Below are 27456 nucleotides of genomic sequence, written 5' to 3'. Positions count from 1 at the left end.
TCCTCAAGGGTGATCCTGCGGGCGTTCTCAAAGGAAACAGCAGCGTTATAGATGGTGTGTCTCCAGACCTCCCGGTTGGAGTCCAGAGTAGACCAGTTATGTTGATCAATGTGGCCAAGGCTGAGATGTTGTTTCAAGGAGTCCTTGTATCTTCTCTTTGAGGCTCCTCTCATGCGGCAGCCGGTGGCAAGTTCACCATAAAGCAAGATCTTAGGGAGGCGGTGGTCCTTCATTCTGGAGACGTGCCCTGCCCAGCGTAGCTGTGGTCTCAGCAACATGGCCTCAATACTTGTGACTGCTGCTTGTTCTAGAACAGATGTATTGGTCACATAATCTGACCAGTGGATGTTTAGGATTGTACGGAGGTAGCATTGGTGGAAGTGTTCTAGGAGTTGCAGGTGGTGACTGTAGATGACCCATGATTCCATATAAGAGAGTAGACAGCACTATGGCTCTGTAAACACTGATCTTTGTACTTTTCTTCAAGTGTTTATTTTGCCAAACTCTTGTATGAAGCTTTCTGAAAGCACTATATGCCTTTGTTAACCTGTTGTCTATCTCTCCGTCAATCTTACTGTCCAAGGAGATGAGGCTGCCTAGGTAATTAAACTGCTGGACTGATTTGAGCTCTGATTGGCCAATGGTGATATGGGGATGATGGAAGACTTCCTGAGGTTTGGTTACAAAGAAGGAAATAAACTACAACTTTTTGCAATGGAGAAAGGTTACCAAAAGAATTTAGCAATTTGTGGTGGGACCTGCTGTTCAACAGACTCATAAATGACCTAGACAAAGAGGTGGACAGCAAGATGAGAACATTTTCTGTAAGTATTCAGAATAGCCAGGCACACTGCATTTCCCCAGGGCAGAATTACAAAGTTCAATGTGATGCATAAAACACATGAGATGTAAACCCTTGAACATGTATCTCCTAGCAGCAATGCTGGTAGCTCTAGACTGTCAATAGTGTGTTGTATGCAGAACTACACTGTAAATAGATTTATTTCAGTTTATCTTTTAATTAAATTCATGTCTGTAAGCTGTAAAACCCAAACACTTCCTGGGGACTCAGAAGAGCTGTGCCGGATGGAATGACGTTCTTCAGCTTTGAATCAGATCTCATGGCTAGTGAAAGAGTATGATTAAGAAAGACGAAAACATCTGGAAAACAGCTGATGATGATGTCCCCCCAAGGGACATCATCAAAATATCCTGAAAGAATATTTTTTGTTGCAGAAGCAAGTCCAGTATTGCACACACAGAAGTAATTTTTCTTGGGAAAATAAAAAAGTGTCCCGGTCCAAAAGTTTTTTTCTTCTTTGTATTAAAATTTAGCAAAAAAAAATGGAAATAGCAATTCCTCCTTTTTTGGACAATGAAAATAAATGCTTACTAATATCTCCATCTTTAGACAGGGCAGCATACTTGAGTGATATAGTCACTCATTTGGTATCAAGGGTTCCTTTGTTTGCAGAAGCAAAAATAGCATTTGAACAACCCTCGTGGACACTTCAGCCTTCAAGCATAACATGGCTGTAATACAAAATTGCAAGTAATTCAAACCTCCCTTGAAATTTATGTTGAGATCCAGCTCTTTAAAAAGTTGCTGGAGATGTTGATTCCGGATGGGTTTGCAGGCGTTTGGGTGAACATCAGTCAAGTCTCCTTGGGCTCATCCCTGGAGCTGCACTTCTGGGTGGTGCACAGGCTCAGGCAATGGCCAGCAGCCTTCCACAGGACTGCCTTCATTAGCCTTGCCTCTTAATTGGACAGAGAGATAACTCCACATCATAACTGCACATCATAACTGCGCATCAAAGCTCCTTCCCACAAAGGAAGAGTGACCTGTCACTGCTGTCTTTAAGGCCTGAACTCATTTTCTCCCTGGCAGAGTCAAATGTTTGCTCTTGTTCAGTCACACAGGGCTGGCTCTGCCCTCTGTGGCCATGTGCTGTGTGGGATGACACAGAGCCAGGTGCATCAATCTCCAGCACAGCTCAGACCAGGACGACGAGCAAAAGTGGTGGATGTTTGAAGGTGGCTCTCGGCTTGCCTCTGCCATCCTGACAGATCCATGTTCTTTCCTACCCTCTCTGTGCCTTGTCTTTTCCCTGCAGGGTACAAACATCCCCTCCCAGATGCCAGTCAACCCACGTTTTGCATCATTTAGTCACCCTCATTATCATCAAATACTGTGATGTGTCAGGTGAGAAGCAACACTTGGAGAGCAAAGTCTTCTTGAGTTTTACTTGAAGAGCCACTGTACAAAAGTGAAGATTTTATAACAATGTAGAGTTGTAATAAATACCTCGCATAAGGAACAGCAGTGGACAGCTTCAAAATTAAGAGAATGAAAGCCCTATATTTAAAAACGGAGCAGAGAGGAAGACAAACTAGGTAATCCCCAGACTACTTCCCTAACCTCCAAGAAGTCCAGTTCTTGAAGGCTCTGGACAATTTAAAACACATTTTGTGGGGGAAAGTATTACAAGCATGGAGGTAACTGAAAAATGGGATAAAATGATAGATGTAGAGATATTTCTTTGATAAGGAGCTGATTGGATAGATGATGGAAATTTTAAGGATTATAGATCTCATCTGTCTGGACTTAGTGAAACAACTGATGGGAGGACAGAAGGGGAATTATTTGTTGAAATGGGGAAGAGGGGAACTTAAGGAAGAATCTCAGTGAGAAAGACATAGAGCTCCAGAATATTGTCAGGTTGGAATGGGATATTGGATGGAGAGAATGAGGTGACTCTTCTGAAGGCAAAGGTAACAGATGGAACTTAAAGAAGTGGAAAGAAAAGTGAGAATCCAGGATTTCAGGGATAACAAATGAGGATTCCTACAATAAATGGGATATTAAAAGGGATAGAGGAAGGGAAAGATGTAGGTGCCTCAGTTATTGTCAGGCTATAAATTGCCAATACAATGTGACAGACAGTGCAGGACATTTCCAGTGGAAACGGGAATTGTTGGTACTATTTTTCAAGGCACTGGTAAAATGTAACCCAGAGGTATGTGTTCAGTTCTGGCTACCAGCACTCAGAAAGGATGAACGACGCGTGAAAAAGTGAAAGGAAGGAGAAACAGGCAATGTCTAACTTGTCTAAACCAGAAAGACTGCAGTTCCTGGGCATCAGTACGTGTGCCAGGTGCATCCTGACCTGCAACAAGGCACGAGCTGGCAGCGCAGATCCCTCCTCTTCCCACCGTGGATTTAGTAGGAGTGAAACCTGGGAGCATGGTCAGGACAAATGCAGCACAGATAGGCAGCTCCTTGACCTGAGTAATGAAAGGAGTAACACCTCAAAAGCTTCCTGAAGAGCATTCCAACGCCTCTGGGTTTCTGGCTGTCCAGCTGTCCCAGTCTATTCTTACTCGACAGAAATGCATGGGGCCAGCTCCTCCAGTTCACCAAAGCAAGGTCCGGGAAACCACATTCTCTAAATCCTTTCCTGGCCATCCAAGGACATGGAGGCTGTGGGTCAGTTTCCTAATCAGGGCAGTGGGAACTAAATAAGCTGATGAGTTTTAAGATGGAGTTTGATTCATTTAGTAAAGGACTTTAATGAGTTGTTGGACCACTTCTTAGTGACCTGAGAGACCAAAGTTCCTAGAAAGCTATAGGCTCTGTGTTTTTCCACTCGTGTGGTACCAGCTGTGTTCCCAGAGGATGTCTGGCAGCATCAAACGGTTGACTTGTGGAATGTTGTACAGAATCACAGAAATGCTGGCCAGTACTGTTTTCAGATATTAACCCTTGATGATGGCATTTAGTCAATCATTGCCCACACTATGGCAGCAAAAGGTTCCTCCTTATTCCTGAATATGGATATGGCTTAGTTCAGTTCCGTTTCTAGGGTAGTTTTCTTCACTTCTTTTACATTTCCAAAGAGGAAACCAATGAATCAAATGGCCTTAAAGCAACTTTTTTTCAGCATAATATTTTTCCATTACGTCTCGTTGTCGGAAGCTTCTTGTGCTTGCCCCTGTGTGATTTGTTTTTCCCCTCATGGCAGTATTAAGTTAATACAATCCTGCCATTACCTCCAGTGTTTCCAAAGTGAGTCAGGTCATTTTGGTGGGATCTCAGAAACAGGCATGCTCTGCTGCAGCAATTTCTGGCATATGACAAGTACCACATTCCAACTTGCCAGAACAAATTAGCTCCATAGTGCAAAGTTAGTCTCCAGTCAAAGTGAGGGAAGTGAGAAAATGGCAAGGAAATAGGAGAGTTGCAATCCAAAATTTTGGGTAGTCAGAGCCATCTGAGATTCCATGCTGTGAAGATTGGGTGAGATATCTAAGGCTGGATGACTCAACACTTCAGTCCCTCTTCACAGAGACTCCACGTGCAGCCGTGCTGAAGTCAGGGACAGTCCATATGGCTTCTGCTACTTGGAGTTTCAGGATTTTTGCCTGAATTTCAAACAGTCACCAGAATGTAATGGGAAATGTGATCACACAGGGTCCGGAATTGGTAGCTTTCTTATTTAGTTAATAAACCCGTTTATTTAGACTTAGCAATTTCCTGTGGTCTACAGCATATTTCCAAAAAGGAAACTCTAGTGCTGCTGTACAACTGCTGTCTATAAGCACCACCACAGAAAGACAACATACAAGCCACTTTCATTTATTTCACAATTCGGAAGTAATCACCCTTCTTTGTAGTCATGTGCCTTTTACTCAAAGCTCTTTGTGTACTTCCCCTCAACAAAAGTCACGTTCTGCTGCTAAAATTAATGCTTCCTGGATACTGATCTCATGCCAGAAGAGCTGGTAACACCACTGACTCAGAGCCACCCGCATACATCACTCTACCCAGCCAACACCTCACCAGAAGTCAAACCTACCCTCATGTGCAAGCTGGTCCATGCAGAGTCCATTCCCCAGCACCCTACACAAGGTTCCGAATGACCTGTTTTGCCTCCAGCTCCTTAGCACTGCACTCACATTGTCATATTCCACACAGAGTTACTCAAAAGATTTGACTCAGCCTGTCTAAGCTGGGCATAGAACTGATGGCCTCTTGATTTAACCATGAGTTAAATTCCCACCTGGCACTACAGTGATGTTTATTAAAAACAACAACAAACTCTCAAAACAGAGTGGCATCCTGTTGTTGTCCAAAAACAATTCACTTGTGAAGAAGAGCATCATCACTCAAGACTACAAAAATAAAAAGAAAAGGAAAACTACTTGGGGTATGTTACAACTGGTTGCCAGCTCCAGGCAGTTCATACTATGCCATCAGACTTTCTCAGAGTTCATCCCTATAACACCAATCAAATCAGCTGTCAATAATCTGGCTAAAGACAGCCTGTGGGGCTGTGTTAAAAGAGAGGAAAGAAAATCATAGCAATAAAGTGAATCCAAGATAATATGCATAACAGTAAAGAGTAAGAAACCTGGCTCCTCTTTGCAACACCCTTAACAGTTATTACATTTCTGTGTGATTATTACAGGTGTATGTGTGTGCAGGATGCAGCAAATAGTTACAATCCAAATTCTTCCAGAAGCTTTCAACTGTTAATGTAGGAACTGGTGAGAATAATCCAAAATACTGTGCTGACTTCCCTTGCTGCTGGCCTTGCACGAACCTACACCCTTCAAAGTACTGGGTAGTTTGGCATGGGTAAGTCTGGGAAGGGATCTGGAAAACATGCTCACAAGGATGTTATTTGAGGGACAGAAATTCAAACCAGCAAATTTGTGGTCAGATTTTATCGTAACGTGTATTTATTCTTACCCAGAAAATTGACTAATTAACAATTCTTCTTGTAGCCACAGCAACTGAAAGTATTTACGCTGCCCAGGGTATACACAGTGACTCTGAAGCCAAGCTGCAGTCTGAATTTTTCCAAGGCTCTTCACTGAGACCTTTGCCAGTGGAGGTTTTGAAGAGAAACAGTTTCTCTGTCTTTCCTTGGAAAGACTATCTCTTAAGCCCTGAAAATCCCTTATCTCTTCTCTTTTCCCTGTCGTTCCTACACCGTCTCTGCAAGACTGTGGTTCCTTGCTTGTAGCAGCTACTGCTGAGAGGGAACCAACAGGAGTGAGCAGAGCAGACCCCAACTGAAGGGGGAAATACTGTGCAGTGTCAAGCACCTGAGGCCAGCCCCAGTCTTGCCCATGCTGTTCGAAAAAAAAGATGCCTCATTCAGGTTCACCAGCAGGGGGATAGGAGTGGTTTAGGTACCTATAAAGTTCCACAGGCTGCTGTGGATGGCACCCAGCTGAGCAGGTCTTGCCTCCATCCATCCTGGCAGGCACAGACAGTGTGTGCTTGCTCACAGCAGCCGGCGCCACACAGAGCTGGGAATAAGCAAACATGCTGGTGGCCTAGAAATTGGAGAAATATTGACAGATGGGTGGACTTCAATTCGTGCAGGCAAACTCTAATATCACTGTATTGAGGGCAATTGCATACTGTTCCTGCTTTTCCAATTAGTCTGAGGTCATTTCATTGGAAAGCACTTGTTTTCTCACATGTGGGTTTTTGGGGTTTTCTCTGAAGCATGCAATGGGGGGGGGAATTTTAACTGGCTTTTTAGGGTTTCCCAAAGGGAGCTCCATGGGCAGAGAGTCCAAAGGCTGTTGAGCAGTGCTATGTGGGTGCTGTTTAACACACACATGGTGTCAGCAATGTTATCCTACCACATGCAACAGAGCAGGCTGCCTTTCATCTGCCCTTCCAAGCCATCACAGCATTTTATTTCTGCTTTTAGCCTAAGAAAAGATTGGAATGGTGTCTCCTGAGAGCCACTGGGCTACGGATCTAAACCTAAAGCTTCATTTGGTGCAGAAGTCCAGCCAAAAGGAAAGTGGCATTACAAAAAACTTGTCCTGATACTATCATTGCTGTCTCCTTTTCCTCCCAGGCTAAAGATTTGTACTTAGGTTAACTCTACATTTCTAACCGTCTTTCTTATTTAACAGGGTTGGCAGGAGAGGGAAAAGCTCTAAAAAGTCATAAATTGTCTCACTATCCTTTTTTTTCTTTTAATTTTAAATCAAACAAAGCCTGGAGGAAATTGTCTTACAAACAAAAAACAATCTTCAATGAAGCTTGGAGACCTGTTTTGTCCCAGTTTCACACTGATTCCTGGAGCAGTCACTCACATAAAAATATGGGTGTAAAATACTGAAAAGGATCTGGTTCTGGAAAACTTCATCTAATCTATATAATGAAAAGTATGTTTATATTAGGAATATTAAATATATAAATATATATAAAATATTCAGGCCAATATTAAACCCCAGAATGTTAAAGGTAGTCCACTCTGTCCATTTCATGCAACAGAAAAATCGACTAGTGATTGCTACCAGCTTCCTCATGCTTAGGTCTGAAATCACTTCCTCTCTGTTTGTAAACACCTTGGGAGAAGTTACTTAAGAAGAGAAGGTGTGAAGCAAAACCCAGCTTGTAAGACATTAACGCGTATTGGCTCCAGAAGAGAAACTACAATGACAATTAGATTTGGCCATTGACAATGGAGCAGCTAATCACCAAAGCTCAAATCAGATTACCCAAAATGAAGGTCTGTTGCCTGGCTGCAGCTGAGTTTCAGATGTTCTTACTGTAAGTATACCAAGAGGAATTGCAATCCCATTATTCAAACAAGGACCAAAAGCCCAAATCAAATACCAGACAGATTAAACAGTGGCTTCCCATGTCCCCTCCCTCATGCTGAGCCCAGAGCCAGGCATTGCCTCCCCTTGGACACCTCCTGCCGGGCACTGCCTTTGGTTCTCCACCAGCAGCCTCTGAGCCGATTCACAGCACCCAACCTGCAGCTCCATTTTAAAAGACCACGTAAATGAAAGCTGAGAAGTCTGGGCTTTTCATCTCATTGGTCTCTTGAACTTTTCCGCTCTTTGTGTTCACACATTGGTTGCAAGATTGCACATAAATTCAACAACAAATTTTATCCTCTGCTGGACAGGCACACTGTGGTCAGAGGTGGTGCAATATCATGCTGGCAAACATTTGGACACCCTGGTATTTTTGTAGATTTACTAATATTCAGCCAAAGCTTGCAGAAAGGTTTAACTGAAAGGTCAATGAAAGAATATCTGCATATTGTAAATCTAATAATCAGGGAAGATGTAATTTGTGTCAATTTAGGAAAAAGCCAAAGCAAACACTTTGAAGAAATTGCTCATGTAGTGGGGTAATAAAAATTATGTACATAAGACCTATTGTGGTATAGAAACTTAGCCTCAACATATTGATTGAGGCAGTTCTTTTCCCTAAATTAATATACGCCTACGAGTGAGTATTTGTTTTAGAAAAGTTAAATAGAAAGGCCGTGAATAAATATAAAGGCTGAGATGAAATAGCCATCTGGACTACATTAGACCAAAATGCGTAATTGAAGGAAAGAGAGCATACATTCTTTGATCCAGTCACGCACAGCTGAAATGAAAGTAAATGGGCAATTCCTCTTATCTAATCATCGGAGAAGAGTTTGCAGCACATGTAAGTGAGAAGGACTGCTGGAGGGCTGCAGATGGGGCTACGTCTGCAGCAGGAGGACCCCAGGTATTCCAGCCACAGGTGTCCTTGTGTCCAGGACTACATCAGGGGCAAGACTTCAGTGCAAGCCCTAGCTATGCTTATATTTAAACTGCTAAAACCATGTATCCAGCCTTAGCATCTCTGCTGTATCCACAGGATTAGCAACAGAGCTATATGGCAGGGCAAACTTGAGCTTGGCTCTGTGCATCTGGAAGAGATGGAGTGGCTCCGCAGTGCCCTGTTCAGCCATGGTGGAGACACCCATACAGTGAGCCAAGGCAGGCAGCCAACCAGGAGAACACAAGCCCCTTTTAATCCAGATTGGTTGTGCAAGAAATAGCATAGAGAAGGGACATGCCTCTCTCTTAAGTATTCTCCATTTGGTTGAAGGTGAGGACATGGGGATGGAATTGTCAGAAAATGCTAACGGGAATGAGAGCCTGTACTTCCAGAGCCTGAATTCTGCTTTAGCCTTTGAATCCAGGGCTGGCACTGGTCTTTGAGGTGCACAGATGTATTTAACACTAAGGCAAAGGAGCAGGCAGAATTGAAGTCTGATGAATAGCATTTGTAGCCCACTGTTGAAATCCCAGCCAACCCCTGAATGAGCTAAAAACCAACCAGAAACTGCCTTCAAGAAGTTCTGCTTTCCTGAGCACTACCACCTCCTTGCCCAAGCAATACGCTGCCCATCATCAAACCAAAGCATGGCTGTGTCTCGTGGCCCCTTGGTCTCTTGATCAAAGATTTATTGTTTGTAAGATCTGCAAGTACCCCTGGTCCTAGATCAGTCATGTTGTGCTGGCAGAAATCTAGTGGGTAAACCATTAGAGCACCAGAAATACTTCACTGCTGTAGATGATTGGAAGGGGCTGAGTAGAGGGGCAGGGAGGGGTGGGGGGGGCTTACAAACAGGGCATAGCATGGGGCCAGGAGGTAGAGGCACCTGCTGAAGGACCAAGCAGGAATAAGATGCCTGTTGCTGATGGGCAGCACGTTGCTGGAGTGAGCAGACAGCAGTGCTTGGGAAAGCAAAGCTTGCTGAAGGCAGCTTCTGATTACTTTTTCGCTTGCTCAGGAGCTGGCTGGGATTTCAACAGCTGGTTCAACCACAGTGAACCAAGCTGTCTCCTAGCAGAGCCCTGTCTGGAACAGAGGAAAAAGAAATTCAGTTGAATCCAAGGAAATAATTTTTCAAGATCCCATTGTCAACTGCCAGCTTCTTGAATAGCTTTTCCATTTCTCCCGTGCTCCTCAGTTCTGTGCCTGTGGTTTAGTTCCTGTGTTTAATGTGATGGGTTCGGGAACAAGCAGACTGTAAAGTCAGCTCTTCTCTGCTGAGAGCAACAGCTCTGTGGGCAACAGCATAATATTATCTAATAATTTTTCTTCATTATTTTCCCAGCTCACAGAGCAAGGGAAACGATGTGCAATTGTTCACATATATATATGCACGAATATATGTATTTTCTGACATTGCAACATTTGTGTGCAGAGTTCTTCCACATTTCCAAAGCTTGAGCAGAAATTTCTTGGAGTAGTTTGTCTGGCTGACATTATATAGGTAATTTCAAAGTTTTTACAGGATAGAGATGATAATTCCAGGAAAAAAAAAAAAAAAGAGGGTGCTAGAGCCTGCAAATTTTGAGAGAGAGTGGGAAGATTTTAAAAATTAAGTTTTCAAGTCCTTGAAAAATTCTTAATTGAATAACTTCCAGACTGAGACAGACCCATTTCAACTAGCTCTGCTATGCAGTGCCAAAGCTGCTTGATTATCTGAAAGATGGGTCTGATATGGCTCTCTTAATACTATCAAAAATTATAGGATAAGTCCTGTGATATGCTGGTCAGGATGGATGCTCTTTGGTAACAACCTTCAGTCAAGTGAAGGTGGGTGTTTCCTACCAGTTAGTTAGGAAAATCTGTATGCCAGGCCATTACATCCAGAGTAAAGACCTAGCAGTACAGGAAGGGCAGCTGAAAAAATACACCCCACCTTTGAATAACAGCTCTGAGTCCTGACAGATCCCTTGTTTAAATCCAATCTCCAAGATGGAAAATGGCTTGAAACAAGCTTTCTCTCAGCGATTATATTGCCCACTATTCTGTCCATCCTCTCACTGGAAGATGTCTTCCTTTTGTGCTCAACAGTTTGGAAGAACAGTGGTTTTTTCCCACTTGCATTTCACTGTATTAAACGAAAAAAACTTGCACAAGAGTTCAGAAAAAGAGGATGCCCTGTATCCCAGGCACTCACTTTTTCCCACGCAGGCTGGCCACCCTCCTGCACTGTCCATCTGCCAAATAAAATTCAACATCTTGGAGACAAATGGCAAGGGGAAAGATTTTGCATGAGAAATGGTGAATTTTCAGAGCAAATACCATATTTATATTTGTCAGGAACAAAAAGTACCATTTATAGCCACGTGCAGCTGAATATAAATTAGTTTGCACAGCTGAGTTAACTTTAACCCTGTTGAGGAGGAAGAGATTTAGCTTAAATGGAAAACCCCACAACACATTTCTTCAGCCGTGGCCCCATGCACTCCTGTACTGGCTGTTTTGGTCACACCACTGCAACCTGTCAGCAGCCACCTAAAAGATTTGTAAAGGAAACACCATACTCCAGGACCAGGGGAAAGAAAAAGGTTTTTTCCACCACATTTAATCCAAGCCTAACTGCATATGCTAACCTACTTGGAAAGCCCTCTGTGCTCTTCCTTATCCGGATTTCATCGTGACTCCATATGAAGTCTGAAAATATTGTCTGAAAATTAGGTCAGGGTGACCCATCTGAAACAGGAAGGGTGAAGTCAGAGGGCGAGGCAAACAAACACAATTGCTACCTTTTGTCCCATTTCCGAGTCAGTCTCTCAAGGTCTGTAGTTTCTCATCTGGAGATGTGGCTTCAAGTTCCTGCTGGAACCCAGCTGTTCAGACAGGCATTTCTGATGGAGGTGGTGTCCTTTTGGGCTGCTCTTAGCTGTACTCACCCAGCACCTGGAGCACCTCTGCCCCTCCCTGAGGTAGCTGTTTCTGTGCTTGGTCAACACAAACCCCTGTTTCTCTTCTGCAGCCTCCTGTCAGGCCTCAAGAACAAATCAAGCCTGGTTTGGGGCTCCCTGGTAGGAATTCTCATTGCTGATGTGGTGCTGCGTGTGCCATGCTGGAGAGAGCATGTCTGCATGTGACAGTGGCTGAGCATTCCACTCCCTGCCCCCATGCCCTTATGGGGAAGCCCAGAGGTCTCTTTGATGAGGTCCAAGCTCTGCTACTTTCTTCACCATTTGTTGAGGAGCAGCTGGAGGTACTCAGGACACACTGAGTGAGGACCAATTAGCTGATGTGGACTCACTATTGATCAAACACAGGCTGCCAGAAGAAACATTCAGGGATAGAAAAGAGGGGAAATACCATATGTCTGAGATTGTCCTTTTTCCACCCCTGTGCATGTTGCCTGAGTTGAGTTTCAAGGCTCTGTAATGTGCCTGGCTGCTGACTGAGAGCAGGAGCAGCAGCTGGGCTGTGACATCCTGCAGTGCCGGCGGTGGGCAAGCTCCACAGCAGTGCAGGAAGAACAGGTCTCGAGCTTTCCAGGCATGGCTGTCTCCTGCACTCTGATTGGGCCAGCTCAGAAAGGTAGCAGCTACTCTATAAGGAACAGGTGTTTATGTGGCTGTAGGCTGGGTGAGATGTTGTATTCATCCCTGTTGAGCTGGTAGGTTTGATGATGCTGGAGGTATTGAGCTGTAATATCAGCCAAGTGTCACAGGGGCAAGGTGATAACCTTGCATTAAGCAACTCTCCTCACAGTGAGAAACAGGTTTAAAAGAGATTGTCTCCAGGATAGTAAATTTTCTAGTTCATTCTTTGAATCAAACCTAGTAAATTGTGGGTGTAAATAGGCAACTTGAGTTACTTGGCCTTAGAATTCACTTAAATGGCTGGCTGGCTGGCTGGATCCGGCTTTGGTAAAACTCCCCCAGGTTTGGTGACCTTATCCTAGATCAGCAACTATCTGCATCTGGTTCCAGCTTGCTGACAGCTGAAAAGGCTGAAACAGGCTGTGATTCACTTAAGAGTCAGACTTGATAATCCTTGTGCGTCCCTTCTAATTCAGAATATTCTGTGATTCTGTGTTCCTGTGATTCTGTGATGGAGGAGCTTCTCCACGTTTTTATTCTGTCCAAGGCCACTTGAACATCAACTGGTTTCCTAAAGTACATGCAGTCCCTGGAGGGAAGGTGGAGCCCTGGACTCAGCAGGGGAGCTGGCAGGCACATGTTTAGTCCTTGATCCCTAAACAAGAGAGTAAATACAGGAAGGCAAAGGAAAGTTTTCCATAGGAAAAAAAAAAAGGGGGGGGGGGAGAGAAAAGTCAGCTTACACACATGATTTTTATATTGAGATGCACTTGTCAGAAGCCATGAAACCAACACTTCACTAAGAAAGCAGAAGCCATGAAGGGCTCATTTGCTGACAGGCTCAGTCTCCTGTGGCTGTTGAACTTGAGACCTACAGGGAGGTACAATAATTTATACTGTTAAAAAACCACTGGGCTTTATCATAGCCTGCCACAGGAGCACAGACACCTATAGATCTGGGGATGTAGCTCAGATCAACAGGCAAGACTGAAAGGCGGGAAAGCTTCCCTGGGGGTACTGAAAGCAAAACAACCCCCCAAACTTCAAAGGCAGCTGATTTCTGTAGACACTGCTTATCTTTTCCAGTGCTAGAGGTTTTACACTATAAAGGCTCACTTCCTCTACAGTGCTCACTCAACATCAGTACAATAATATTTCCCCCTCCTTCCCAGTGTCAGTCATTACCTTCCAGCCTCCCATATGTCTTACCCAGATCACAAATGCTAACTGTGGGCTCTTCTGCAGAGTCATCCATTCACACAGATGAACAATAAATAACTGTAAATCATTCCCAAGGTTTGTTTCCCCAGTGCTGCCAGATTTTTTTAAGACTCTATAAAAACCATGTGAAATGAATGGTCCTGACCAATGGGCAGTGGTGCCTATAGCTCATGGCAATGGAGCTGTTAACTGCAGCCTGCCATTCTCTCCTCTCTCTTTCCATGCACTCGGATCTCTGTCTGTCCTGCCATGGTCTGTCAATGTGCATCCCCTGGCTTGCTGGCAGCCAGGGGTCTGGCAGAAGTGGCATAGGAAACAAGGCAAAAATCCTGGTCTCCACCCCTTCATGTGCATCCCCATGCATGCAAGCAAAGAAAACAGGACCAGACACAAATACTAAGTGAATCCCCAGAATTTAAATGCTGTTTTTTACTATCTGCTGTTTATTACAGGTAGTAGTCTTGACATGTTCCTTATTTTCAGAATGCTCACATGGTCTGGGAATGCACGGATCTGCATCTTTCTAAGTCATCCTTACATTAAAGAAAATTGAAAGCCCACTGCTTTGTATTTCACGAGCAGAGACAGGCAGAGCAGACTGGGTCCTCTGTGGAAGAAAAACAACACATGAAAAATAGTAACATTTGGGGTGATTTTACCCAGCCTATTAAGAACTATAGTTCTGACAAAAGATAAATTGCCAGTATCCGAAGACGGCATAACAAGGAGGACCTGAAATACCCTATATTAGCATGTATATTTGCTCAGTAAATGATCTAATTTCTGTTTTTCTATTTTTGGTCCCTGCCTATCCACCACATTACTTTATGCAATAATAAAATGTTTTCTAAATAAAGCTCCAAGCCCAAAGACCCCACACTATGTAAATTAACGGAAGTAAATAAGCAAGCAGCTGACTGGAGCTAATTATATATCTGCCAGCAGACTTGCTTTAAGCACCTTACAGGTGAACATTTTAATTACTTAATGTGCTCTATTGTTTCTCAAATTAGATATAAGAAAAATAACATTGATGCAATCCTTTTTTTATTTTTACGCACTGGAGTTGGAAGGCAAGTGTCTTTGTAAGGGGATTATGTGTGTGTTAATCCTCTTTAGCTATGATAAAGTTCTCTGCTTCCTAGTGAGATTGTTTAACCCTCTTCTAACAGCTGCAGTGCCTAAAGAAGGAAGCTGGAGAAGATGAATTACAGCTTGAGAGAGTTGAGAGAAGAAAGAAAAATAGGTTTGTCTCTTATCTTTTCTGATGCTGAATATTGCTTATCACACTAACAGGAATACAGCCTCAAATTTAGCAGGTCCTGTAAGAAAGCAGGTGAATGTCATGTTTGTTCCACCATGAAACCCTTAGTTTCCTTTTTGACACCGTGATGGGCTCAGAGTACCAGGAGCATCCTAAAAGCACACCATCGGGAAGAAAGGTGACAAGTAATTCCCACCCCATTAGATGGAATTGTCCATTGCTGAAGTACATTTGGAAAACAGCGTCATGCTGTGAGAACCAGTGGGGAAAAGGGATGAATGGCTCAAATCAATGGAGCAACAGGAGCAAGGGCCTGGACTCATCTCTTGTAATTTAGGTGCTACCAGGAGGTGATGCATTTAGAAGGCTGGCATAGCTACACACCTGCTATCAGCAGTGGAGGATCCTTTGGAGGCCACCTCAACTCCAAAGGATGATTAAACCATGTACAACCTCCCCTGCTCTTTGAAGGGACCTATTGAATATTATTGACTGTCAAGGAAGCCTACAGGGACTCTGCACCTAATAAAGGCTCGTCTGTCAATTGTCTCAAGCGGAGATGAATCCAGGCATCCCATCCTGCTGCTAGAAGGGGAGAGACTGGCTGCCTGTGTGTGGGAAAGTGATACGGCTGCTGAGGGAGAGGAGTGAAAAGTAATTGTTAGGGGAGCAGAACAGAGGCTGAACCAGACTGTCACCAGAACACCTCTGTCACCCGCTGAAAGCTGAAGTCTTGTGGGGTCACATTAGGTAGAAGGATAGAGATGAGCCAGGAACCCTGCTCAGAGACAAAAGCTGTATTTTAATTCCTTTTTCTTTTCATTTTAAAATGACTGGGATTGTCCCATCAAGTTCAAAAAGTAATTAATCCTTGATGAAAGATCTCTGACGTATCAAGGCAGAGGAGCAGGGCTGATGGAAGCAAATTCCAGGATCTGGACAGGTTCAAGAACAGAATTTGAAAAGCAGAACGTTTTAACCTGGTATAAAGACACGTGACATCATCTCCTTAATTCTTGCTATAACAAAACAGGGAAAACAGCATCATGCAAAGGAGACCAGCTCACTTAGCAATTACAATAAATGCAGAACCAAAACCATGAGGGCCATAAGGTCCTGCTGTTAAGTAGCAGGACTGTACCAAATCATCCACTTCTACAAATTACAGTTTCTTCGTGCAAGAAGGCAATGCATGCCTGGGCACACAAACTCACAGCAAACCACTTTCTCTGGAGTTGTTAATTAAAAAAACAAAAAAGTGGTGGTCATATTCCTACCTCATCCCAGCTTTGGACTCTGCAGACATCAGGGTCTTCAGAGAGACAACTGATGTTTCAATGCTTGGTGCTCCAAGGGATCTATAGCAGTGTATTTCTGAGTCAGCAGTTGCTTGGAAATATTGTGGTTATTTGACATGGAGCCATGACCCATGCCAGTTTTAATAGCCAGCAGCACACAAGGACTATTCATAGCCATCTCCATAACCAAGCTAAGGAGAATGAAATCTGAAAGATTTGCTGTTGGAAGAGACACAGGAGGAGTGTGCTATCAGCTAATCACAGCAGCTTTTCTCAGAAAGGTCCTCTGGAAAATTGCTAGTGTTCAGGTGTCAGATAAGCAAGAATCAAGTGATGGTGACTGTGGATGCCCAAATAAGGACAATCTGGCAGTAAGCTGAGAGACAAAACTGATTTGGGCTCATGAGAAATGGACACATCTGAGAAAGGCAAAATAACCTCAATACCCCAAGAGAGATGTGGAGCATCTCAACAGAGAGTGCAACTCTGCAGGGAGAATGGGTAGAGCACCTGCATGTGCCCAAAGAAGTATAAGGAGCTGTGAGATCCAAATAGTTTGTCTTGATATTAATTTCAGAATAGTTCCAGCTGCTATTTTTTTTTCATGTACATGGAGAATGAACAGTCTTCCAAAGGACTAAGTTTTCCCTTTGAAATCAGTTCCAACTCCAACACAGAACAAGAACCCCACTCACAACCTCTGGCTGCTGTCCCTTCTGCAGCCCTGGTTCAACCAGGACCATTGGACTTTGTGAAGTGTGAAGCAGGCAACATAGCCTGCCTGTTTCATTCCCTTGGAAAGTCAAATGTATTGGACTAGAAGTGCTAACAAGAACAGCAGAGAGTCAATACTTTGATTCAGAACCATGGTGCCCCAGCACGCCTTTGAGATCCAAAGATCACAGAATCACAGAAGAGCTTAAGTTGGAAGGGATCTTAAAGAACACTCAATTCCAACCCCCCTCCCATGAGCAAGGACACCTTGCACTAGACCAGGTTGTTCAGGGCCCCATCCAATCTGGCTTTGAACACTTCCAGGGACCAGGCATCCACAGCTTTTCTGGGCGACCTGTTCCAGTGACTCACTACCCTCACACTAAAGAATTTCTTCCTAACATCTAATCTAAACCCGCCCTCCTTTAGTTTAAAATTATTCCCCCTCGTCCTACCATTATCTGCTCATGTAAAATGTTGCTCTTCCTCTTTTTTATAGGCCTCTTTCAGGTACTGGAAGGATGCTATTAAGTCTCCCTGGAGCCTCCTCTTCCCCAGGCTGAACAACCCCAGCTCTCTCAGCCTGTTTTCATAGGAGAAGTGCTCATCCCTCTGATCATCTTTGTGGCCCTCCTCTGGACCCACTCCAACATACCATGTCTTTCCTATGCTGAGAACCCAGAGCTGGAGGCAGCACTCCAGGTGGGGTCTCACAAGGGCAGAATACAAGGGACAGAATCACCTCCCTTGACCTGCTGGCTACGCTGTTTTTGATGCAGCCCAGGACACGTTTGGCCTTCTGGGCTGTGAGCGCACATTGCCAGCTCATGTCCAGCTTTTTGTCCACCAGAATCCCCAAGTCCTCCACAGGGCGGTTCTCAATTAGTTTTTCTCCCAGTCTGTATGCAAGATCTTCTACCTTGCCCTACCTGACCCACCTTTAGCAAACCCTACTTTTAAATCAACAGCCAAGGTGTTGGTCATAAAAGCTCATTGGAAAAGGTAGGTAAATTGAAGTAAGTCAGTGAAACAGAATATATCACCTCCTGTTCCCTCTTGCATTATATTTTCATTTGTAAGGACTAAGAGATGTGGATAACATTTTTAGATTTACTACAGAAGCCCTTTCTTAGCAAATCCCATAGTAATTTCCTGGTAACAACATGGGAACCAAAGGTCTGGGATTTTACTCTTCTCTTTGTCTTCAGCTTCCTGAGGAAATGTAGACAAGTGACTTACCCTTTGTCCCCATTTCTGTTCTTTAACATGAACTTACTGACTACTCCTCCAATCAAGTTTGCAATATCCTATGCATTGTTTCAAAGAAATTTCTCCAACAAGAAGAAAACTCTACAGCATGAAAGATCATTATTGGTAATCATGTTACCATCCCTGTGAAAAGCACCGGGACTGAATGAACAGCGTGTGCTGCTGAAACCTGAAGTCAACAAGTGGAACGTTTTACTCCGAGAGATATTTTGGGATGTTTCGAGAACATGTCACCAGAAAGTTGCATTCAGCTTTATCTGGTTTCTCCGCCCCAACCTCTATCCTGCTATTCCAGATGCATTTTAAATGTGGGCAAAGGTAATGTGCAGATTTGGAGTTGGGAGCCAAATATGGAGAAGTCAGCAAATGGGCAGAAATAAGAATATTTTAAAAGTTGTAAGCATCATTTTGCATCACCTACAACCCTTAGAGTACATAAATAAGAAAAAAACCCAACCCTAAATGTCTTAGCTAATTTAATAAAAGGTCTTGGTTTTCTTCCATATTTAATGGAAATATGTGCATTTTAGTGAAATTTTTCACTGTATTCTTTTTCCTCTCCATTAAGTACTGAAATCAGGTTGCAAAAAAACCCCAACACAGGCTTATTTAGATTATTAGTGGCTACTCTATAGAGACCCAGACTGAGAAGAGCAAGGACACTGTTTCCTCCTGCAAGGAATAAGGGCTGCAATTTCTTCTTTCAACTGATCACATAAAAGTTAAATGATTTTTTTTTCCCTGAGCCACATGTTAGTGTTAACAGACAGAAATCATAGTAATTGGAACAAGTCGGATGCCCTGCTGAGGTTTGTGGCTAGTAGAATTTTCCAAATCTTTAGAAAAAACACTTAGTGACTCTTAATGGAAAAACGGGAATTCTTTGCAGATGGCATGAAGTTCTGAATGCTTGCTGATATATACTCTGAACCACACAAAGATATGAGGCAATAACACTCTACACACAGTGGCTTCCCTGTCTCAAAGAGATTGGCAGGGATGAGGGACAGGCTCATCTGAGCAAGCAGATAAAATTCACAACTTCATGGCTACAGCCAGAAACTGAAGCACTGGAGATTGTGCCCTGGTCCAGCTGAGTTCCTGGGAGCAAAAACCAAACCACCGTTTCAAACAGCAGTCACCCTGTCCCACCCCAATGCCGTACACAAAGAGTAGTGGGAATAGCAGGAAAGCCAGGAGAACCCTGCCCAGAGCTTCATCCCAAAAGTCCTCTGGAGAAATTAGTGCTCCCTTCAAACGGGGAAGGTACCCAGACAACAAATTGGTAGTCTGTGTATGGTGGAAACTGAAATAGAAGTCTCTTGCCCTTGCTCTCCAAAGACCAGAGCTATCATTTAACTAATTGAAAGTCTCCTCAAAGCTACTCATTCGATTTTATTATGCTTTGATTGTTCTGTAGCAAGTTTGACAACAAGGGCACTTTGCGGGCCTGTGTGTACAGCACGTGTAATTAAAGTCAACAGGACTTATGAAATCTTTAAAATTGAGCCAGGGTGGCTAAAGCCAGTCACCCAAAATTAGAAGCAACGTTTGAAAATCCAGGTCACGTTCTCTGTGGGTTTGTGTTACAGCATCCCCTAGGGGCTGCAACTGAGATTAATGCCTACTGATCCTGGACTTTACAGGGTACAGACAGACTTGGATGCTTCCAAATGTCTAGATGCACAGTAATCTTTGTCACAGAGACTACAGTGAACCAGGCCCTGAGCATTTTGATGAGAAAGTTCATCTGGTAGATTTATATATATATATATATACAAACACACAGAAGTATTTTATGTATTTTTTTAAGCAAGAACCACTGAAATACTGAACTGCAGGGCACAGCATTTGTAGAACATACTTGGATCACAGCCATAGGAATGCTACTGCTGTAAATTCCCCTACTCTAAAAACATTAAATAAGCCAACCAGTTATTTCATGATCATCAGCAAACTGAGATCCTCAAAAACGAAGAAAATTAAGCCCATGTGTATCCTTAGTATAGTCTGGCAATTACATTGTTGCTGATTATAGGAATCTAATGTTTACAATTTGCATTCTTTCCCACATTTTCTTTTTTTTCTGCATTGAAGTAAAAACTCACTTGGTCTTACCATAGTATAATTTAGACTATTGAGGGCAGGACTACTCCTCTGTGAGAGAAACAAAACCCAAGGATGAGAGACCAATTCTGGTCTTCCGTCGAGAGATGATGGAAACACAAGAAGATACAGTCCAAATTAACGACAAAGGAAGGAGCTGGAAATAAAAATTGATATCCAAAATTTCAAAAGTCCTTTGAGATAACCATGACTTGGATTCATCTTCAGAGTATGAGAGAACTTGATGAATTTTCCTGAGCAGTTCTCCAAAGTGAACAGAGAGGTGAAAAACACACTACAGACTTGTGCAGAGTCTGCTCTTCATGATGTTCTGGAAATGTATAGCTAACTGTATATTGCCAAAAGCTATAGCGGGTCTCAAATTGTCCAGAAACAAGAACAAAAAATAAAATAAAAAGTATTTTCTCCAGACCCAAACTGGGTTTCTAGAGCCAGCCTTGTTTATACATAGAACTCTCACATACAGGCAGGTCATTAGCTTGATTGGTACCATATAAAATGTAAGCAAGCCTGAAAACCTACTCACTATCTTCACACTGTCAATGGTAAGCCCTCTGGTCCCAGATGTGCTGAGAAGTCTGAAAGGTGTATCACTTACTCCAAAGAAACCTGGGAGCAGCAGAGCTTGATTATCGACTGGCTTCAGAAGGGGCTCGTGCACATGAAACCAGCACAGGGGAAGGCACCTGAGGTGTACCTGCAGTCACAGACACAGCTCTGATAGATGAGCGAGCAGGCATAAAGATAACAAACCATGCAGCTTGTTGGGCATAAGCCATGAGTGTGATTCTTCTTGTGCTTTTCAGCCTAGTGTATGAAGAGCTTGTGGTTTTTTAGTTCCACTTTCTTTAAGTAACGATGTACATCCCCAATTCCTGACCAGCCATTCAAAAGCAAATGCAAAGTGAGTAATGGGGGCAGGTGTTTGTTCAAAACACATTTCCACTTTAAGAGAACTACCTTAATTTGCTGAATTAGGACCTGGCCCTGACAGGGCTCCAGAAAACAGAACTATGAGGTATACATAAGGCAGCAGATCAGACCTGCAGGGAGAGGGAGCCAGAGTACTGCAGGAGGTATTTTGAGCATACAAGGCTTAAAATCAGCTCAGAAACCTCTGGTTAAACCTAATCATGTAGTCCTTATAGTGCTCCAGCATATACCAGTTGGAACGTAGTAGCACAGGAGAGTTCTTAGGCCTCTGCACATGCTAGTAGGATGTAGCTGAATGTGAGCAGACACCAAAGTAAGCATGGACACCAAAACCTACTTCAATCGCTATGACGCCAGTTTTTGGCTCTGGCTTCCAGTCTGTGCCAAATCACATGATCTAAATAGCATGCAAGTTGTGTCACAGGGCAACCAAGCAGAAATTGAAGCCATCTGGCCCATTTGACCCTATCCTGACACTGTTCATTAGAGCTCCACCCACAACAGCAACTACCCAGACCCACAACAAAGATTGATCCTTCAAATATAGTAGAGCCCAATGCTTACAAAGGAGCACATTTTTCAAGTGGAAGCAGAGGGGCAGGTATCAATCTCTTCACCCTCATGACCAGTGATAGGACTCAAGGAAATGGCATGAAGTTGAGTCAGGGGAGGTTTAGGTTGGATATCAGGAACAGAGGGTGGCTGGGCACTGGAACAGGCTCCCAGAGCAGTGGTTACAGAACTAAGCCTGACAGAGTTCAAGAAGTGTTTGGACAATACTCTCGGGCACATGGTGTGATTCTTGGGGCGTCCTGCACAGGACCAGGAGTTGGACTCGATCTTGATGGGTCCCTTCCAACTCAGTATATTCTATGAGTCAATGTAGTAAGCAGTGTTCTGTGAGAGGGGTGGTTCTTATAAATTGTTTCATCAGGTATTTTCCCACCCTTCAGAAGAGAATTACAAGCCGAACAATTGCCTCTTAGCTGTTTTTCTCAGGGAATGAACAAGATAAGTTCTGGCTATTCCTGATTTTACTACAACCTCAGAATTTATGGGCTCTCTATATATCAGTATTCAAAAAGATAAGTCACGTTGAAGAAAAGCCCTTCCCAGAAAGGCAGAAAGTCCCAGTATTCAATGTCGGTATAGAGAAGGAACTGAGGAAGAAAGGGAAAGCTATGCTGCTTTACAGACTAGACAACAGGCTAGTGCCAACAGCAGAGGAGCAATCACCAGTTCACAATAGGTTTTAGGTATTAAAAAACTTGGAAATTGCTGTTGTGGAAACTGTGCTAGTAGTAAAAACCAAGGTAAAGTGTTTCTGAGACTCAATGACACCTTTATATCGGCAAAAGTTTACTTTCCACTAGCCTGTCTTACAGGTCCTTCTACAAGAGGTCTCATTTCATCTTTGAAGGTCTGCCATGAGATCGTCTCGCAACTCAGCTCTCCCATGCAATAGTAAAACAAATCCAGAAAGAATAATTAAGACAAGAACTTACCCTATATACTAGAAAGACTTCAGAAGGGGTAACATAACTGTTCATATTATCAGATCTGCTGCTCCGAAATAATAAATTACAGCAAAACTTTAGAGTTTACTGTAAGCTGCTCAAGAACCACTGCATTTGTCAGAACGCAATTACTTAGAATAAAACATAATGGCTTCTAAAAGCAGTATGTAATCATTTCCTATGCCTTATAGGTACAGACAAACACACATATTGGTGACATGGTTTGATTTACTCAATTATTGCAAAAAACAGTACTTTGCAATCAATACAGAGCAACTCTATTCAAAAACTACTAAATATGTGGCAATATCTGTGTCCTCTTGCAATAACAAAGTAAAAAATATTAAAATTTTAACAGCTGGAACATGAAATTATGATCTTCACAGCAAAGTAAGAAAAGAACTGATTGAAATCACACTCCAAATATCTAATTAGATGCAGTGTATGATCCACGCAGCAACTTTAATACTGGAATTCAGTACTCAAGGCTAGCTCTAGTTCATTGTACACCTGCATTTTAAAACTTTCCATTTTTATTTAATCCACTACTTAAAGTTCTTGCCACTACCCTCTGCTTACACCACCCTGCCTTGAATTAGCCTCCCTTCAATGACTGACACTATTGATGGTCAGCCTCTGGAGAGCCAATTCAGATCTCTCCATAGCAGCAGGGGAGATCACTAGAGGACAGAGAAAGGAAAGAATGCCAGAAGAAGGAAAGTAGGAATGAGTGGCTGTGACAGAATAAGTAGTTGAAAACAGGACAGCGCATCCATGACTGTTACAAAATACTGTTTAAGCAGCAGAACTCATACATGGATACTTGTTGCTAAACAGCTCAGTGATTTGTCATTACAGGTGTTACACACATACAGAATTCAGCAGCAGCACAGTAACTGATAAAATTGAGATCACTAATTTTACAGCAGTGATCAAAAGCACCTTTCTAATGCCTTCCAGTGCAAAGCTCATGTCTGAAAATACAAAGCTCATGGGCTGAAAATACAGTTGTCAGTCAGTGGAGGACTTGTGACAATTCCAGCCAGAACCGCTGATAGAGGAGACAAAGTGACATTTTCCAAGCAGCACTTGAATAGTTTACTTAAGTTTCACCTCTCCGTAGCCATCCCTCTTTTAAAATAAAAATAAAACAAAACAACAAACCCCCAAACCAAACAAACTAAAAAAAAAAAAAACCAAACCAAAAAACTCCAACAACCACAAAACCAAAAAAACCCCAATCAAACACAAAAGAATTAAAGTAAAAAGACTTCATTGGAAATATCTTTAAAGGTGTTGTCAAACAACATTTCTTCAAGGCCAAGCTGTTATAACAGTATACAGAAGTCAGCTTCCAACAAGATGACACTTCATATTGATCTTTCCAATATTTTTAGGGTGCAGTTCAGCAGTGTGAGCACCAGGTCTGCATTTACAAAATATGTGTTTGTCCCCACAGGCAAGTAAATATGGTACTTCAGCATGTGCTTACACATGTAAGCTTTGTATACATAGTTGGTGTATACACCTTGCAAGTACAAAACAGGCTCTCACGTTTGAAAACCACAATACTTAAAATATCTAAACCATTAGACTTCAAATCTCTTGCTTTGGTATTGAATCAATAGAAAATTTACAATGCCATTTTTCAGTCTTACGCAGACTGAGTTATTAGCCAAGGAAATAAAAAAGTAACAAGTCTCAGTATCCAAAGAAATCTACAAATACATTCATCAATATGTAGTACATTATGAATAGGAAGGCAATATGTGGAATCGTTATAGCATGAATGAAAACCAAGTAGTTGTAGAAGAGCCTGAAAATCTTCCTTACATTTTTCTCATGTTACAGTTAATGTCACTGTAGCAATGATGATATTGCAGCTTCTACTGTGTTACTTCCCAAGTTGTACACTTATGTTTGATTGAAGAGCAGGATGGGAAATGAAAGGCCTCTGAGGAGTTCAGCAGCAACACTTAAGTGCATTGAAAACACTGATAATCTACGGCAGGTAGGAATTGATGGATTACAGAGGATAGTTTTTTCTATTTACAGTATCATACACTTGTACAAACTCTCTGCTGCATCTTTTTTTTTTTTTAGTACTTAGCCTGTGGCAAATCACAGTAATATTATTCAAATAAAAAGGAAATCTCATTTTCTTATAAAAATTAAGCAACTTAAGCTATCTACCCCTCTGAACACCTTGAATCCTAAAATTTAATTGGCACAAAAACATTTGGATAACTTAATACAGGAACTGATTGCTCATGATTGTTTACCTCTTGACTTAATAATTACATTCACTGCTGGAGATTTATCCACTGCCAGATGTCAGAATTAATACATTTAAAAAAAACAAACAAGGCAACGAAACAACACCCAGACAAAAAGTAAACCTCACACAACCCTCAGGAAAAAAAACAAACAAAACTGCAAGAAAAAACAACTTTGCTGCTGGGTGTCTGATGCATGATAGGAAATACCAAAGCAATGGGGTATATCACAGTAACATCATGCTGCCCCTCAGACACCAAAGACTACAGCAAATCTTCACATGTAATTATGGAGATGGTAAGCAACTCTGCTTCAGTGAAAGACTGCCTTATCACCAAGCTCAGCTGGGCATCTGAGCCTTCAAAGCAGTTTCTGGTATCAGTCTGAAAACAATGGGATTTCTGGTTCCAGCTGAGATGGAGGCAAATTAGAAGGGAGTGGGAAGGACCACTGTACACAATGTGGCACAGCTGAGAAAATGTCATATTTACACTTGAAAATGCAAAAGACACTGCAGTAAAGGAGGAAAAACAATGAAATAACAGGACATTTGTCTCTGAGGACAGGAGGCATGTCCCTCTACTAGGGAGCAGGTTTGTATATATGTATTTTAAAAATTCAAAAGAAATTGAACATGTATCAATGAAGCAGGACAGTACAGAACAAAAAAACTGTCAGAAGATCAATGTCACATGCTTTACAAGAAACCTGGACCCATTTCCTTGCTGCTAAAACCCTGACACCAGGTCTAAAGAGCCTTTAAGCAAAAGCAAGCAGTACGAAATTTTTACTAACTGTTGTATGGAACAAGTAACTGCTTTTACTAACTGTTGTACGGAGAAGTTTTGGTGTGAGACTCAGAAAGAAGGGCAGAGTTGCTTTTAGTCAAAGGATTGCATACTCTTGTAGAAAACAACAAAAACAGTAAACCAAAACAAACAAACAAAAATCCAACCGTGACAACTATCAGTTTACTAACCTTTGTGTTTAAGTCCTCAGCTAAGATATTAAAAATGCACTTGCAATATCTGAACGCAAAACAGGGTGTACCTACTATGACAAAAGTACACTTTTTTCCAGCATACCCTTCATGAGCTTTTGGTGCCACATGCTGAAGAAACTAGATTTATATCAGTGAATGGCAAGTGTCAGCAGGCAATTATCTGCACTACACTGGTGGCTCCATCTTCATCATCCTTTTCTTCCATCCTTCTTTATCCTTTTTTAAACTTTTTAATTTAAAAATCCACCTTCCATTTGGCAATTCAGAGCCAGGTCTGATCTTCATGACCTCTCATCACACTGTAGGATGTCTTCAGAGACCACTCTTATTTCTTGCCAATTCCATTTGATAGTTTTGATTTGGAGTGCCGATTCCTCCTTCTAGATGAGTGGCTTTCACTATTGACTGAATGTTTTGGTGGACTATTGTCAGCACCTGCTGAGAAATAAATATTTTTTTATTGTATATAGTTGACATTGTCAAGCTCTTGTCTGAAAGACAGTAAGGTTTTTGAGAGCTACAGTGTTTACAACAGTATGGATTATTTCAGGCTAAACTGGTTGATACTTGTACTCCATCTAGTGGCCTGTATTTTTTTTTAAAAAGCAATTCTCAAGACTCCTGTAAAATTCTTCCTCCACCAAAAAAAAATAAAATCAGAAGTTCGCTACAGCAAAATATAGTGGTGAAACATTTTCCATTTAAAATCACATCAATAATTAAACTTCCACATTTTTCTTAGTGGCAGGTACTACTATTAGAAATTAATAACTATGTAAACAAGGTCACAGATCCTTGCAAGAGTACATTTCAGGTTTTCATACGACAGGTCATGTTTGACACTGAGAAAACAGAGGGGACCAAAAGAAGAAATGAAGGACAAAATGTGAAAGAGGCTGACATGTGTAATTCATGAAGTAACAGGAGGTCAGAGAAAGACTTGCTTGGCCAGATTTCTCCAGCATACATACAGGGGAAAACCATTTTGAGTGCAAGTAATTTTTCTCGAAAATATAAAAGTCCACAAATCTACTTAACTGAGAATAAACACCCAGAAAAATCACGTATGAAATATAAAGAAGCTCTACTGTAGGTGCTTTGCAAGGATGCGATAAATAAGAAATATTTTTAACGATACAAACACTTGGAGCATAAACTCTGACAGAGATAACTTCCAGGTGTGAATAAGCAAGACCACACTAAAGAGCCAATGGAGTAGGCAGATAACTGACCTCTAGTGTAGGGAAAAGAAGTCAAAAGGAGGCTGCCTTTGCTTAGTACAGAGAAAGCTGTTTATGACCATCAGCACTGCACTGACTAGGCAAGCGTCAGTAAGAACACAAGCTCCTGGGCACATTGACTGTTTCTTAACAAGCAGAAATAAAAGCACAATTCACATTAATATGTTTCAAATCAAATACAAAATGTTCAGAGAGAAAACCTGTCCAAAACAGTTATGAAATGCATAATGCCCAAAACCTACAAGAATGACCTGGAGTAAAAGCAGAAAAATTCAGTCGATTCATTAAAAAATAAATACTTTTCCAAGAGTTAGAATAAAAAAGGCAGTAAAGCAAAATAGCTTTGCAGATGATTTATCCACATAGCTCCTGCAGGGATATTAAATAAGTCCAGCTGTTTGCTAGCTAAGTTTCTCAAGCC

General features: G+C 42.2%; 1 protein-coding gene across 2 annotated transcripts in view; it reads right to left on the bottom strand.

Moving 5' to 3' along the window:
• Nucleotides 1–22724: 22724 nt before the first annotated feature.
• Nucleotides 22725–27456, bottom strand: part of PTDSS1 (phosphatidylserine synthase 1) — a 30927-nt gene continuing 26195 nt past the window's right edge. The window contains exon 13 of one of the 2 annotated variants that reach the window (XM_027657136.1): nucleotides 22725–26232. In XM_027657136.1, coding sequence (XP_027512937.1) covers nucleotides 26120–26232 — 113 coding nt within the window. In that variant the 3' untranslated portion in view covers nucleotides 22725–26119. The remainder of the gene's footprint in view (nucleotides 26233–27456) is intronic. The other variant, XM_027657138.1, reaches the window with a different exon arrangement.

This window comes from Corapipo altera, unplaced genomic scaffold (genome assembly GCF_003945725.1).
Source record: "Corapipo altera isolate COAL_440 unplaced genomic scaffold, ASM394572v1 52b, whole genome shotgun sequence".
NCBI lineage: Eukaryota > Metazoa > Chordata > Aves > Passeriformes > Pipridae > Corapipo > Corapipo altera.
The sequence above is the reverse complement of the archived record's forward strand: the minus strand, read 5'-3'. Positions and strand labels throughout refer to the sequence as shown.